General features: G+C 34.2%; 1 protein-coding gene across 5 annotated transcripts in view; it reads right to left on the bottom strand.

The window, feature by feature from the left end:
• The window catches only part of VPS13B (vacuolar protein sorting 13 homolog B), a 767,339-nt gene that overhangs the window by 394,428 nt on the left and 357,543 nt on the right, over positions 1-15,368 (bottom strand). For 4 of the 5 annotated variants that reach the window (XM_035011614.1, XM_035011613.1, XM_035011619.1 and 1 more), the window contains 2 exons: positions 13,110-13,237; positions 5,800-6,034 (listed from right to left, as the gene is read on the bottom strand). In XM_035011614.1, coding sequence (XP_034867505.1) covers positions 5,800-6,034; positions 13,110-13,237 — 363 coding nt within the window. Of the gene's footprint in view, positions 1-5,799; positions 6,035-13,109; positions 13,238-15,368 lie in introns of those variants that run through there. The other variant, XM_035011617.1, reaches the window with a different exon arrangement.

The following is a 15,368-nucleotide window of genomic DNA, read 5'->3' as shown; positions in this document are numbered from 1 at the left end:
AGATAGATAGATAGATAGATAGATAGATAGATAGATAGATAGATAGACAGATAGACAGATAGATAGATTTAAAAGATTTTAAAAAGGAATCTGCAAGGATTTTAACAGTGAATGGAAGTGCTGTCAACAGTCATTTTTGCAATCTCATCCAACCTTGTTGGTGAAGGAGCCAACAAGTATCATTTTAGGTGGACCCCTTTTAGGCTTCTGGAACCAGATTCAGGACTCGATCCCTCGACCCTGAGATCATGACCTGAGCTGAAATCAAGTATGAGAAGACTAACAGACTGAGCCACACAGGCACTCCTTTTACCATTTTAATTAGAATGTGTCTTGGTGTGGGTGGGCATGGGTGGGCATGGTCTGCCTACCACTCACCATGAACAGGCTGGGTAAGCTTCCTGCCCTGCTCACTCCCATATAGCACCCAAGGAGTAAAAAAAAGCCAGATTAATGCCCCAAGGCACCCCAAGCCACACAATCCACCAAAAGAGCAAGCCACAACCAGGATAGGCAAGCAGCTGGAAGCCCACTCTCCCCATGCAGTAGCCAAGATACAACAGGCCAGGTGAGTACCCGGAGCCCTACCTTTCACACATAGCAGCTGCAGCCCTATGAAAGCCAATGGATGAACAGCCCACAGGAGGGATGCCCACAGCATGCCTAGCTCTGGTAGCCACAGGAGATAAGGCTTCTGGGCCACACAAAACAGCTCCTACACAAGATTATTGCTTCAAGGCTGAGGAAGGTAGCCATTTCACCTAATATATACAGACAGAGAAACAAGCAAAATGAGTAGACAGAGGAATATATTCCAAACCAAAAAACAAGGCAAGTCTGCAGAAAAAGGAGAGAAATGGAGAGACACAACCTATCAGATAGTGTTCAAAATAATGGTCATAAAGATGCTCACCTATCTAAGCAATGGAGGAGCACAACAATAACTTCAACAAAGAAAAATAAGAAAACACGAAATAGATATTAAAACTGAACTTATAAGTACACTGAGGAGTTCAATAGCAGAATGGATGAAACAGAAGGATGATCAGTGAGTTGGAAAACAAAGGAATAGAAAACACAAAGACAAAGCATAAAAATAAAAAAAAGAACTAAAATAAGTGAGGATACCTTAAGGGACCTCTGGGACAACATCAAAAGGAATAACATTCTCATTATCCAGGTCCCAGAAGGAGAAGAGAGAGAAAAGTCAAGAAAAATTATTTGAAGAAATAATGGCTAAAAACATCCATAATCTGGGGAAGGAAACAGACATCCAGGTCCAGGAAGATCAGAGGCCCAAATAAGCCCAAAGACAAACCCCAAGACACATTCTAATTAAAATGGTAAAAGATAGGGACACCTGTGTGGCTCAGTCAGTTGGGCGTTCGATGCTTGATTTCAGCTCAGGTCATGATCTCAGGGTCAAGAGATCGAGCCCCGCATCTGGCTCTGCTCTTGGCAGGGAGGCTACTGGAAATACTCGCTCTCCCTCTCCCTGCTCATACTCTCTCTCTCAAATATTTTTAAAATAATAAAATAAAATGGTAAAAGGTAAACAGAAAATCTTAAAAGTAGCAAGAGAAAAGCAACATATTACATAGAGGGAAAACCCCATAAGACAATTAGCAGATATTTTGGCAGAAACTTTACAGGCCATAAAAGAGTAGCATGACATATTCAAAGCACTAAAAGGAAAAAAATGGCCAACCAAGAATTCTCTACCCAGATGTTATCACTCAGAGAGATTAAGAATTTTCCAGAAAAGCAAAAGCTAAAGGAGTTCATCACTAAACAGCCTTATAAGAAATGTTTAAAAGACTACTCTAAACTAAAAATAAAATGTACTATTTAATAAGAAAACACACAAAAGTAAAAATCTTGCTAGAAAAGGTAAATAAATAATAAAAGTAGTGGAAATACCACTTACATACCAAGTAGGAAGAGTAAAATACGTTAAGTAAAAATATAATAATTAAGTTCAGGGATACATAAAATAAAAAGATGTAAAATGTATCATCAAAAATATGAAACATAAGCTGGGGAAAGTAAAAATATAAAGCGTTGGAATGTGTTCAAAATTAAGTTACTATCAACTTCAAAAAGACTGCTATATACATAAAAGGATATATGTAAACCTCATCATAACCACAAAGAAAAAACTTACAGTAAATGCACAAAAGAAAAAAAGAAGTAAATCTAAATATAATACTAAAGAAAACAACCAAAGCATAAGAAAGAGAGGAAGAAAAGGAATGGAGAGGAACTACAAAAACAGCCAGGAAACAATAAATGAAATGGCAATAAGTATATACCTATAAATAGTTACTTTAAATTTAAATGAACTCCCCAGTCAAAAGATATAGAATGGCTGAATGATTTAAAAAACAAAACCCATATATAAGTTGCCTACAAGAGACTCACTTCAAATCTAAAGACACACACACAGACTCAAAGTGAGAGGACAGAAAAGGATATTCCATGCAATGGTAATGAAAAGAAAGCTGGGTTAGCAATACTTATGTCAGACAAAGTAGACTTTAAAACAAAGGAGAGCATTACATAGTGATGAAAGAGTCAATCCAACAAGAGAATGTAACATTTATCAACATTTACACACCCAATATAAAAACACCTAAATACACAAAAAATACTAACAGAAGTAAAGACAGAAATAGATAGTAGTATAATAATAGTAGAAGACTTTAATACTCTACTTGCATCAGTGAAAAGATAACCCAGACAGAGAATGAGCAAGGCAACATTGACCTTAAAGGATCAGATGGACTAAAGAGATATATACAAAACATTCCATTCTGAAGCAGAAGCAGCACTTCTTTTCAAGTGCACATGAAACATTCTCCAGGACAGATCACATGTTAGGCTACAAAGCAAGTCTCAATAAATTCAAGAAGACTGAAATCACATCAAGTATCTTTTCCAACCACAAAGGTATGAAACTAGAAATCAATTACAAGAAAAAATATGGATCAAGCACAAACACATGGACACTAAACAACATGTTATTAGACAACCAAGGAGTCAATGAAGAAATCAAAGAGGACAGCAAAAAAATCTTTTTTTTTTTTTAAAGATTTTATTTATTTATTTGAGAGAGTGAGAGAGAGAGCACAAGAGGGGGTAGGGTTAGAGGGAGAAGCAGACTCCCCGCCGAGCAGGGAGCCCGATGTGGGACTCAATCCCGGGACTCCGGGATCATGACCTGAGCCGAAGGCAGTCGCTTAACCAACTGAGCCACCCAGGCACCCAGCAAAAAATATCTTAAGAAAAAATGAAAACAGTAGCACAAATTTCCAAAATCTTTGGGATGCAACAATTCTGCTTCTGTATTTATCTGAAGGAAATAAAAACACTAATTCTAAAAGATCTATGTACCTCTTTGTTATTCACAACATTATTTACAATAGCCAAAGTATATAAGTGTTCATCGATAGATGAACCTAAGTGTTCATTGATAGATGAATTGATAAAGAAAATGTGCTATACACATAAAATGGAATATTACCGAGCCATGAAAAAGAAGGATATTGTGCCATTTGCAACATCATGGTTGGACCTAGAGGGTATTATGCTAAATAAAGTCATGGGGATATAATGTACAGCATCATCAATGATACTGTAATAACTCTGGTGACAGATGGTAGCTAGACCTTTCGTAGTGATCTCTTTTAATATATAAAAATATCAAATCAACATCATACATCTGAAACATTATATTATATGTCAAGTACATTTCAATAAAGAAATTCTTCATTTTCTGTTTAGTCCTTAAGCCACCATAATCTGAACTGCATTAATACCAGTCCTCTTAAAATACTGTGATAAGAGAAATCAATCACCTAAAACTGTCAAATCACTTTCAAATCTTTTAGCCCTTATCTTTTTTTTTATTATGCTATGTTAATCACCATACATCATTAGTTTTTGATGTAGTGTTCCATGATTCATTGTTTGCGTATAATACCCAGTGCTCCATTCAGTACGTGCCCTCACTAATACCCATCACCAGGCTAACCCATCCTCCCACCCCCTTCCCCTCTAGAACCCTCAGTTTGTTTCTCAGAGTCCATCGTCTCTCATGGTTCGTCTCCCACTCCAATTCCCCTGCCTTCATTTTTCCCTTCCTGCTATCTTCTTCTTTTCTTTTTTTAACATATAATGTATTATTTGTTTCAGAGGTACAGGTCTATGATTCAACAGTCTTACACAATTCACAGTGCTCACCATAGCACATACCCACCCCAGTGTCTATCACCCAGCCACCCCATCCCTCCCACCCCCCACCACTCCAGCAACCCTCAGTTTGTTTCCTGAGATTAAGAATTCCTCATATCAGTGAGATCATATGATACCTGTCTTTCTCTGATTGACTTATTTCGCTTAGCATAATACCCTCCAGTTCCATCCACGTCGTTGCAAATGGCAAGCGTTCATTCCTTTTGATGGCTACATAATATTCCACTGTATATATATATATCTTATTGAGCACTTCTGCCATATTAAAAATGATTTAATCATTTGTCCTCCATGATAGTACTGTATCCTGGTTTTTCCTTACTTTTTAAGATTCTCTCTCTCCCTCTCCCTTTGCCCCCCTGCCCCTCTAAAAAAAGAAGAAAAAAATAAGGGACAAACTATTTGAATCTTAAAAAATTATTTCAGAGTTAAAACAAAAAAAGGGGGGGAAGTACTCCCTGGCTCATTTTGTGATGCTAGAAAATCCTTCATAGGATATATAATAGCTGTTGTGATAATAAAGAACTAGAATTCTAGAGAAAGAATCCTTGCATCAAGACAAACAGCACACAAGAAGAGCTCTAAAGAAATTCCTTTTAATGGTTAGAATTCTATGATTTTATGATAATGGTATTCATATTATTAAGTACCAACATTCATTTTTGGCAGTAAAATCATTCCTACTTCTGATAAACCTAAGAAAACTACATATCAATGGAAATTCCAATACAGAGAAAGGGAGAGAGAAATCAATATCAAGTCAAGTCAAAAACTGTGCAGACTGAATCTGCTTTTCAGTAATAGTATGTGTAGAATCTGAATGATATCAGCATTCATATACTTACACCCTAGTAATATGAACAAGGTGCGGAACTGTTTAGCACTGTAAAAAATTTGAACCCTGTTATTAAAATATAGAGTCACATTATTTACTTTGTGACTCAAAACTTTTCCAGGTTCACATATTGTTTGAGATGAATAGGTCAAAGGTCAAAAAGGTATGAATTTGCAACTGAAAACTTTGCATTATCAGAAATAAAGAATTTCTAAAGAGTCATGTTTCAAATCAACACACAACTATCTACTTTAACAAATGAGAAATCTAGAAATATATTATACTTGATGTAAATAGTATATTCATTTTATTATATATTTCTTTTAATAAATCAAGTAGCTTAAATTAAGATCTACTTATCATTCTTAGTTCAGCATAATGCAAACATCCAAAACCAATGGTCTTCTCAATGTGTCTATGCTTCGCCATTTTAGTGATGATTCTGTATTGCATATGATCTTTTGTAGTCTCCATTTTTTATACATACATGAATATGATTAAAAGGTGTGGATATCAATAAACGGCATCACTTAGTTTATATACTTTGTACACCTTTCTTTTTGGATCCACTTTGTAGATCACTTAGTCCATTTTCATGTGATCTTTTGCCAAGAAGACTGAGTTACATAAGCACTGGCATATTAAAAAAACAAAGCTAAAATATTATTATAAAACATAACAACCATAGGAAGAATTTTTTTTAAATGTACCTTCTTCAAGGATGGGTCGTGGAATGACAAATGGAATCTCCTGCAGAGGTTCCATATACTTGTGGCCCGCACTAATAATCTTTATTTGAGGCAAACAGAGGACAAGCATTCCTGGCATGCTGGTTTGTCCATGGTACCAACTTCTTACTGTTCCAGGAATGTCACCAGATACAATTGTACTTGGGGAAGGTAGGCTATCATTTGGAACAAACACACAACAAGACTGTACTTCAAGCTAGGGAGAAAAAAAAAAAAAGCAAAATTAAAATATTGGGAACATACTAAATAAGGGAGCAAACATACCCTTAAATACCTAATATCTTTACAAATAAATGGGCAAACTAAAAAAAGAAATGGGCCATACTTATGGCTTTATGGGTTACATTTACTAAAGAACACAATAAACACTTAAAAAGATGTTTCTTGCTACAAATTTGATCAAGAAGGCACAGTGACATGGGATGAAAACATATCTGCTTTTCCACAGTTCTTTCCAAGAAACAGGACTGAACTAGAAAATGTGTTGGCAAAAAAAAAGGTGAGAAAATCCTCCTTCTTTTGCAGTTCATTAGATTTTGTTAACACCAGCTAAGGCCTTAGAACCAACTAGCATTATATTGTACTCACTTAAAACACACACACATACATACATACACACACACACATACACACACAGAGCTATTTCTATGTGAATTTGGCCTTTTTTTTTTTTTTACTTTACAGATTAAAATATAAGAAAAAATGTTCAAAATGTTCAGATTATATCTCTAGACAAACATTAAAATGTGTCACATACTTTCTTTTTTTATATATATGTATCCCAAGATTCAAGTGTGTATCACATTTTATATATAAAGATATATGGTAATGAAAATTGAGAGGACTTAAAAATCAGAGCAATATTCCTTGCTTTTATCATACCTCAAATTATATTTAAACTTTGATTTCATGTGCAATTTTTATGCTTTCTTATCCCCAGTGTGGTGACTTAGGTTGCCAGGCCCTTAGAGAGTTAAAATAAGACTAAGCAAGCCCAAATCAAAAATTAAATTCATCATGAGTTCTTAATTCAAAAGCAATGTAAGTTAAAGTCTACTAGTCTTGGTTGGTTCTTACAAAGTAATATTTTGTAACCTGGTTCACAAATTGCCCAAACAGCCTAGCATACTTGAATTATTCTTAAGAAAATATAAAATGTTATTTTTCTATAAAATATTTGGCATACAAAAATGTTATCTGAAGGTGTAATAAAACCTAAAATTTGTTTGATAAACCCTTGGATATTCTAGCAAATGAAGAGACTGTATTTTATAACAGATAACTAAGAATACAGTAATATACCTTTCCTTGGGGTTAATATAGTCCTCAGTGAGAGCATGATATGTAACAGGTCTGGAATTCCTTGATATGATAAAAAATTTGCCAGCCTTATAAATAAGCTAACTTACTCATCTTTGCTTCAACATTTCTGTGCATGGAATACACTGATGAATTCAGTGAAGAAAAATATAAGTAAAATTTTGCAAAAATAAATACAGTGGTTCATGAAGTAGGACCTCATTTCTTAGTTCTAGAATTTTATCTTGCAACTTACATGTGTATATGTTAAGTAGTTCATTAAGATTACAACATTTTTTATTCTGAAATATAAGTATACATGGTCTCAGATGCATTACATTTATCTTTTTAAATATTTAACATAATTATCAGTGTTGCAGTGTACAAGGTAATACGGTGTACGGAGAACACATTCTCCCATATTAATTATGGTTATAGTGTCAAACTAAAAAGAGTATTTAACACTTCATGTAGGTATTGAAGCTATGTTAAAAAATGTTTTCAACAATGTGAGGTAATTAGTATAATATGCCACATTATACAAATATATACATGCATATCCTCTGAAATAAATTTAAGTTATGCCAAGATTTCCAAAACCACAATATATTCCAAAATTCCACTAATTCAAAAATAGATTATTTCATCAAACTTAGCCTGAGATACACAACTCTGAAAAATAAACTTTCTAAAATATGTTGTTACGGAGATTCTCTAAATGATAAGAACCAAAACATACACATAATCCAAATTGCTTAAACTTATTATAATGTTAATCTATTATATATACTATAGCTATCACATAAATCTTTTTACACTTTTAAAATAACTGTAAAACTGTATGTCTAAAATTGTGGTTTTAATGTAAAATGTTGAGTGATTTATATAAGTGAATATAAATCTGCAGCAGTAAATTTTGCATTAATGTAAGGATCTGACAATCCAAGGGAAAGAAAATGAAGTAATCTGCCAGTAAGAAGTCCTCAAACCGGGGGTCAGATCATGTTCATGGAAACCATCTGGTTGGGACCCTCTGAGCCACACCAAACACAAATGATCTTTTAAAAAAATATCCTATTCATTAATGCATCACAGCTGCACTGAGTGTTACTTCATTTTTCCATGGCAACATCCTTTCTGTTTCAAGGATCTTATTTCAGTTTTGGTAGCAACGTGTTCTTTCGCCAATATTGAACACATTCATGTGTTAAAGTGAAGGGATTATTACAAATTCTTGAAGTAGAACCACCTCTATTTTGATTCCTATTAGGTCAAGGGCTACATATCTAAGTATGATACACTGAGAATAAACCAATAAGGTAGAAATTATTTGGTATTCTTATTTTAATAAATGAAATGACTGTCATGCATTTTATGGAAGTTCCAGGTTTATGTGCCATTTGAAAAGATGTATGCCTTTGGATACCCCCAACCCATCTCCCACATGTAAGGTTTAGTAAACTTAGATTCTTCTAATTTGTGTTCTATATAACTATGATCACAACTTAATTAAAAAGAAGAGACTAAGATAGGTTTCATTTACACATTAATCTGAACACTTTAATTAGCGACTGTCTATTGTATAGAACTCTTTATAAATGCTTTAAAATGTTGTACCATATTTTCTGTACTTTTAAATAACATTCCTATTTCCTATTACCAAATAACATGTTTTCCTTCCTTTAAAACTGAAACTTTAGTGATGATTGTATTTTGTAAAATTTCTAAAGAATGAAATGTTCCCTCTATGAATTTTATTCTTCAGAAAACAGTTCCAAATAAATACAAATACAAAGGAACATTCCAGGTTATATTTTCATTCACTTTTTCTTTTATTCATGCATTCTTTAAAACCTCACATGAACTGAAAGTCAGGAATACAGAGACAAAAGACATAATCCCAGCACTTAAAAAACTTGAAACAAGAGGGTTTTATTTATTTTTATTTTTCAAAGATTTTATTTATTTATTTGACAGAGAGACAGCGAGAGAGGGAACACAAGCAGGGGGAGTGGGAGAGGGAGAAGCAGGCTTCCCGCTGAGTAGGGAGCCCGATGCGGGGCTTGATCCCAGGACCCTGGGATCATGACCTGAGCCGAAGGCAGACGCTTAACGACTAAGCCACCCGGGTTTTAAAATACTAATAGCCTTACAGAGTTTTCACTGGAGCATATAAGGTCTGTAATGTCAGATACTTTGCCTATTTTGTTTATAGTCTCAGTACATAGTACAGTGTCTAGCATGTACTAGGTACTAAGTAATTATTAAATAAGTAAAAACAATTATTTTTATTAGCATCAAATATGGATATTAATTAAAATAATTGTGTAGTGCATGTTGTTCATCATTTCATTCTACAGAGACAACCTAGTAGAGTAATTCATAAAACTGACATGTCAGCTAGATGGGTTCAACTCCAGCTGTGGAACCTCTGACAAGCTGTTTAATCTCTCTATGACTTCAGTTTCCTCATCTGTAACTTTATATCAGCTCTGATATAAAGATGCAATGTATTAACTCTCACCTGAAGGTTTGCTAAATAAAATAAAGTCAATGAACATACACTGATTATCTCTTGTATGTCAGATCCATATATTAGCTCTCGTGGATTCATAAGAGATGTTCACAGTCTCTTTATTTAAAAAGACTTATGCTTATAATATAACTATTTATGTATATAGAGACCACCAAAATATGCAGTATTCCATTTGCACTATAACAAATATATTAACTATTGCCCAAATCACAGTTTTTGTATTGTATAAATTCTTAATACACTATGAAAGTATTTGGGGTGTCATCATATATAGTGGAAATCTAAATATACCCAGTTTAGGGCTTTAAGTTAAAAACCTCAAAAGTGAACCTTAGTTGTCTTCTTTTCCAGATTGTTACAAATCCACATTTTCCCATAAATATCTGCCAAGAGAAAACATGAAAAAATGCCTATATTTGAATTCCAGACTTCCTCCTTCTAACAAACTACCATGCAACTGTGGTCACTTTCTCAATGCCTATAAATAAAAATATGAACCTTGCAAAATGTTAAGCATTAAATGTAAAAAATTACTTTTACAATTAAGGTGGTTGGTAGTTGATCTGTCTAGCCTCAAATGCTTACCTTTGTTTAATCATGGAGATAGGCCAGGAAGTTCACTGGATAGGAGAACAAGTGTATCATGCAATATGATTACTGCATCACTGATCACATTCTATATGTAACTTCTTGGGAGAGAGAGAATTCAATTGGTCTAGCCCAACTAGCTTATGGGACCTGAGACACTTTGACACATCAAAATTAAGGAATGTAGGAAGTAGCTCTCTAAAGGAATAACAGATCATTATTAGCAAAAGAAGGAGACCAAGACTTGGTATGGGAAAAAAGTGTCCACTCTATTATACAGTCCACTCAGAAATCTTTAGAAATGACAAAAAAAGCACCAAGAAAATGCCATATAACAGAAACATGATCTTCAACGTAAAAAAAAATGGAGTTTGGCAAAAACTAGGGCAATGTTTTTCTTTATTAGTGAATTCTAGGCCAGAATATTTCTATTTTGTCAACTGCATGTCGTTGCCAATCATGTGCTTCTGGAATAAAATGCAGCTTTTTGAAGTATAATAGATAAGATCTTTGCTGATCAGCGGATAGAGAAAAATTGCAAAGAACCGAGTTTATGCTAATCTTTCGAGAAAAAGGCCCCCAAACCAAGTTCACATTTAAAAAAATTTGTTCAAGGGGCGCCTGGGTGGCTCAGTCATTAAGCGTCTGCCTCCAGCTCAGGTCATGATCCCAGGGTCCTGGGATCGAGCCCCGCATCAGGATCCCTGCTCTGTGGGGAGCCTGCTTCTCCCTCTCCCACTCCCTCTTCTTGTGTTCCCTCTCTTGCTATGTCTCTGTCAAATAAATAAATAAAATCTTTAAAAAAAATTGTTCAAAACTACATAAAGTACTATAACATAATCCATTAAGGTGAAATGTGGAAGTTACTTTTCCCACTGAAAAACAAATAGGTTACAGTGAATATTGTTTATGTCTAAATGCAAGATATGTCTAGCGTAAGTAAAAGAGAACATGGGCTTAGCAAATATCAACTTTGGCTGCAAAATCAATTTTCCAGAATTTCTGATTCCAAACACATTTACTTGCTCAAACTTCCACTAAAAGAATAATCCTTTGATGGTTTCAAGTATGATGTTCTGTTTTATCTGATGACAACTTCAGGGTTTTCTGTTTTATATTTTGGTTCATAAAACATCTTGGAAAATGGCACCACTATTTTAAAAACTCAGAATTTTAGGGCCTAGATTTTAATCATTTAATCAGAATCAAGTTTTATCTTTAAACCTTTCCAGAACACATTAGACATGTGGAAATGTCTAAATATACAGCATGCATAATACAGAGCTGGGACTAGGAATGAGGCAAGCAAGTGCCTTCATATACAAAATAACCTATACAAGATATAATGGTGCCTTCATATACAAAATAACCTATACAAAGATATACTCCTGTAATTACATGTTAATTCATACCCAATAAGTTTAGTCAAATGAGGAAGATCAGTCTAAACTGCACCCATAAAAATGGTTAACATAGCAAATTTTATGTTAAGTGTATCTTACCACAATTAAAAATTTTTAAAAGAAGAAAATGAGGAACATCAGTATCTCTACTTAGAACTAATCCATAATAATGTATAAAATTAAGTTTATTGTTGGTGACAAAGCTAATGAAGGCACTGTATCATTATAAACCAAGCAAAAGAACCAAAAGAATCCCACAAGAATGTTAGAACTGGAAATAATCTTAAACATTATGTAACCATTTCATATTGCAGATAAGCAAAGTCAAGTGCATAGTTAAGATTCAGAGTTTGATAGTGCTAAGTACTGGTTCCTTGAAATTCTACATACCCTTGACTTACATGAACTGTCTGACTTTTCCTTCTACATTTCTGATCTCTCTCTCTCACAGCTGGCTTCAAGGACACCTTCTCTTTTACTGTTTACTCTAGACATGGTATCCCCTTGGCTCTTTCAACTTTACATATTTTTTGGGATGATCAATTCTCCTGGTTTTAACCATCTGTAAATGTTTCCCAAAATTCTATCTCTACCGTGAATCTCTTCCTTAACCTCCAAATATGAATATCCTATGGTCTAAGAGAAGACTGGCTATCTCACAGGTATTTCAAAGCAGGCATAAATTAAACTCCTTCTTTGCTCCTAACTCTGAAAAGCTGCTTCTTTTACCATTTCATGGCATCACTCTCCACCCAAAGGCTACAACTGGCCCCTGGAACACCACTTGGACAGCCTTCTTCCTCTCATTCCCCAAAACCAACAGTCACTAGGCCATGCTGATCTTATCTTAAATATCTCAGGGATGACTGTCCAACTCGGCCTATTGTCTAGTGTTTTCTGATTTGTATACTGAACATTTAAAATCTTTTAAATAATGTTTAAGATAAAGGAACAGTAGAATGAATTTTTTTAAGCAACATCTCAAAATTTGTGTATTTTTTATAACTTTATCAAGGAGAACACATAATATGTATTTCATATGATTCTGTTAACATGTAAAGTGTGCCAAGAATTTTCCTCTGTTATAGAAGTGAGATGGTATACACAAGTGTTAAGAGTGAGGTTATTTGGGGAGCCTGGGTGGCTCAGTCATTAAGCGTCTGCCTTCAGCTGAGGTCATGATCCCAGGGTCCTGGGATCAAGCCCTGCATCGGGCTCTCTGCTCGGCGAGAAGCCTGCTTCTCCCTCTCCCACTCCCCCTGCTTGTGTTCCCTCTCTTGCTGTGTCTCTCTCTGTCAAATAAATAAATAAAATCTTTAAAAAAAAAAAAAAAGTGAGGTTATTTTTTTACCAATATTAAGTGTTACCAGTGAGATTATTTTTTACCAATATTTAAGGTGCTGAAAATTATAAAGGATTATAGAAATTAAAACCATGCATTTTACCTGTAGTGTGAGACTCTTTACTGCATTCCATACTACTCCAATAAATTCTTTCATTCTCTCTTCAGGACTTCTACAGCCTTCAGAGAGATTCAGCATGGCTTTCACAGGAACTGACAATGGCCGGGATTCTAAGTATAAGAATAGTTAGTTAATACACATGTACTTTACTGTTTCACAAAGATATACAGAAAATATTTCCATGATTATTTCTTTCCTTGCTTAATACCTCTAAATGAATTACAAAATATTATATTAGATCATATTATATTATAGAATTCCTGATTTTTAAAACTATTCAAAAATAAGCAAAACTAATCTGTTAAAAGTCAGGAGCATGTTGGTTACTCTTGTCAGGAATTGGTGACTGGGAGGGGACACTGTAGAGCAATGTTATAATCTAATATTCTATTTACTGAATACATGGATATAGCACTTCACAAAAATTCATTCAGTCATAACCTAACAATTTGCCCATTTCTCAGTATTAAGATAATACTGAAATAAAAGCTTTACTTGAAAAAAAGGAAATTCAACAACAAAACATTTGATTATCCAAAATTGATAAGGAACAAGTCTTCCTACATGTGAATTCTCCTGATAACAAAAGCTTATCTATAGACTCTCTCTTAAAAACTGATTTTAAAAGTAACCAAAAGAAGTATGTGATTACATAAAAGGCAGATTTGATGATTAACAAAACGTGATATTCCACTCCATATAGCATGTTATTAAAAATTCTATCTAAATTATAAAAATCAGAGAATCACAATAATTTTAACTTTCAGAAATTACTCTTAATTTAATAATAATTTATAACAATATGTATTATTTCCAAATAGATCCATATATATTTTATACACTATATGTTAATGCAAACATATAATTTGTATGTACCATTTTAGGTACTTTTTAAGTAGCATTAAATAAATAAATCAGATCTTGCTCTTTAAGAATTTGATTAAATTAAGTTTGATGGTCCTAAAATTCTCTCCAAAGTAAATGCTACCATATCACCACTACGTGAACTACAGTTGCTGTATTTCAACTCATTCTTTCCCTATCTTCCCAACTTGGTTTATTCACATTTATATTAGATTAATAATACCTTAAGGGCATGGAGCATAAACCTTTTTTCCTCATACTTATAAACCCAAGTCTACCACATTATGCCTGTTAGAAATTCAAAGAATGTTTATTTAAAAAAGGAGTTTGGGAGAGATCCATGGAGATATTTGGGAGCAGAGCATTCTAGGCAGATAAAACAGTAATGCAGAAGTCCTCAGATGTGCACTTAGGATTTTCTTTTTTTGTTGTTTAAGATTTTATTTATTTATTTGAGAGAGAGCGGTGGGGGGGGGTGGGTAGAGGGAGAAACAGACTCCCCTCTGAGTGTGGAGTCTGACATGGGACTTGATTCCAAGACCCTGAGATCCTGAGCTGAAGGCAGACACTTAACCAACTGAGCCACCCAGGTGCCCCGCTGTGTACTTAGGATTTTCAAGAAACAGTATAGAAGCAATGATGGCCACAACAAAGTAAAGAGTGACAGAAGTAGGAAATGAAGTCAGAGCTATAAATAAGGACCAATCATACAGAACTTATATAGATCATGGGAAGAAGATTGGCTTTTGCTTTGAAGAAGCTAGGATATGATAATGGATTCTAAATACAGTCATAAAATTATTGGACATATTTTAAAAGAATTTCTCTGGCTACTCTGCAGAAAAATAGCCTACAAGCATTAAAACAGGAAGACAATATGTGAGAGATGGTGGCTGCAGTAAAGGTACTAAGGAGTGATGAAATTCTGTATCCACATAAAAGCTACAGCCAACTGGACTTACTGATGTACTACAAATACATTAAGAGAGAATGGTGAAGAAAGGATGACTCCAAGGTTTTAGGTTGCAGCAGATGAAAGAATGGAGCTGTAGGAGAAACAGAATCGAGAGGGGAAAAAACCTTAGTTTTTTTAGCCCTATCAAGTTAAAATTCCCATTAGTTCAAAAGAAGGTGTCAAGTGAGAAACAGATCAACAACTATAAAGAATGGAAGAAAATATGAACAAACAATTCACAGAAAAATATAATTTGGCCAATAAACTAAGAGTGCTCAAACTTGCCAACAAACAAATAAAAGTTAAGACAAAAATCAGGTATTCTCTTCAATGGTCACACTGGCAAACATTTTAAAGTATCAGTTTGTATGTTTATAAAATCTGTCGTTGAAGCCTCTTGTGAGAATTTTTCATATACTGGG

Source organism: Mirounga leonina, unplaced genomic scaffold (assembly GCF_011800145.1).
Source record: "Mirounga leonina isolate KUSES-001 unplaced genomic scaffold, KU_Mleo_1.0 Mir_165, whole genome shotgun sequence".
In the NCBI taxonomy this organism is placed as follows: Eukaryota; Metazoa; Chordata; class Mammalia; order Carnivora; family Phocidae; genus Mirounga; species Mirounga leonina.
The sequence above is the reverse complement of the archived record's forward strand: the minus strand, read 5'-3'. Positions and strand labels throughout refer to the sequence as shown.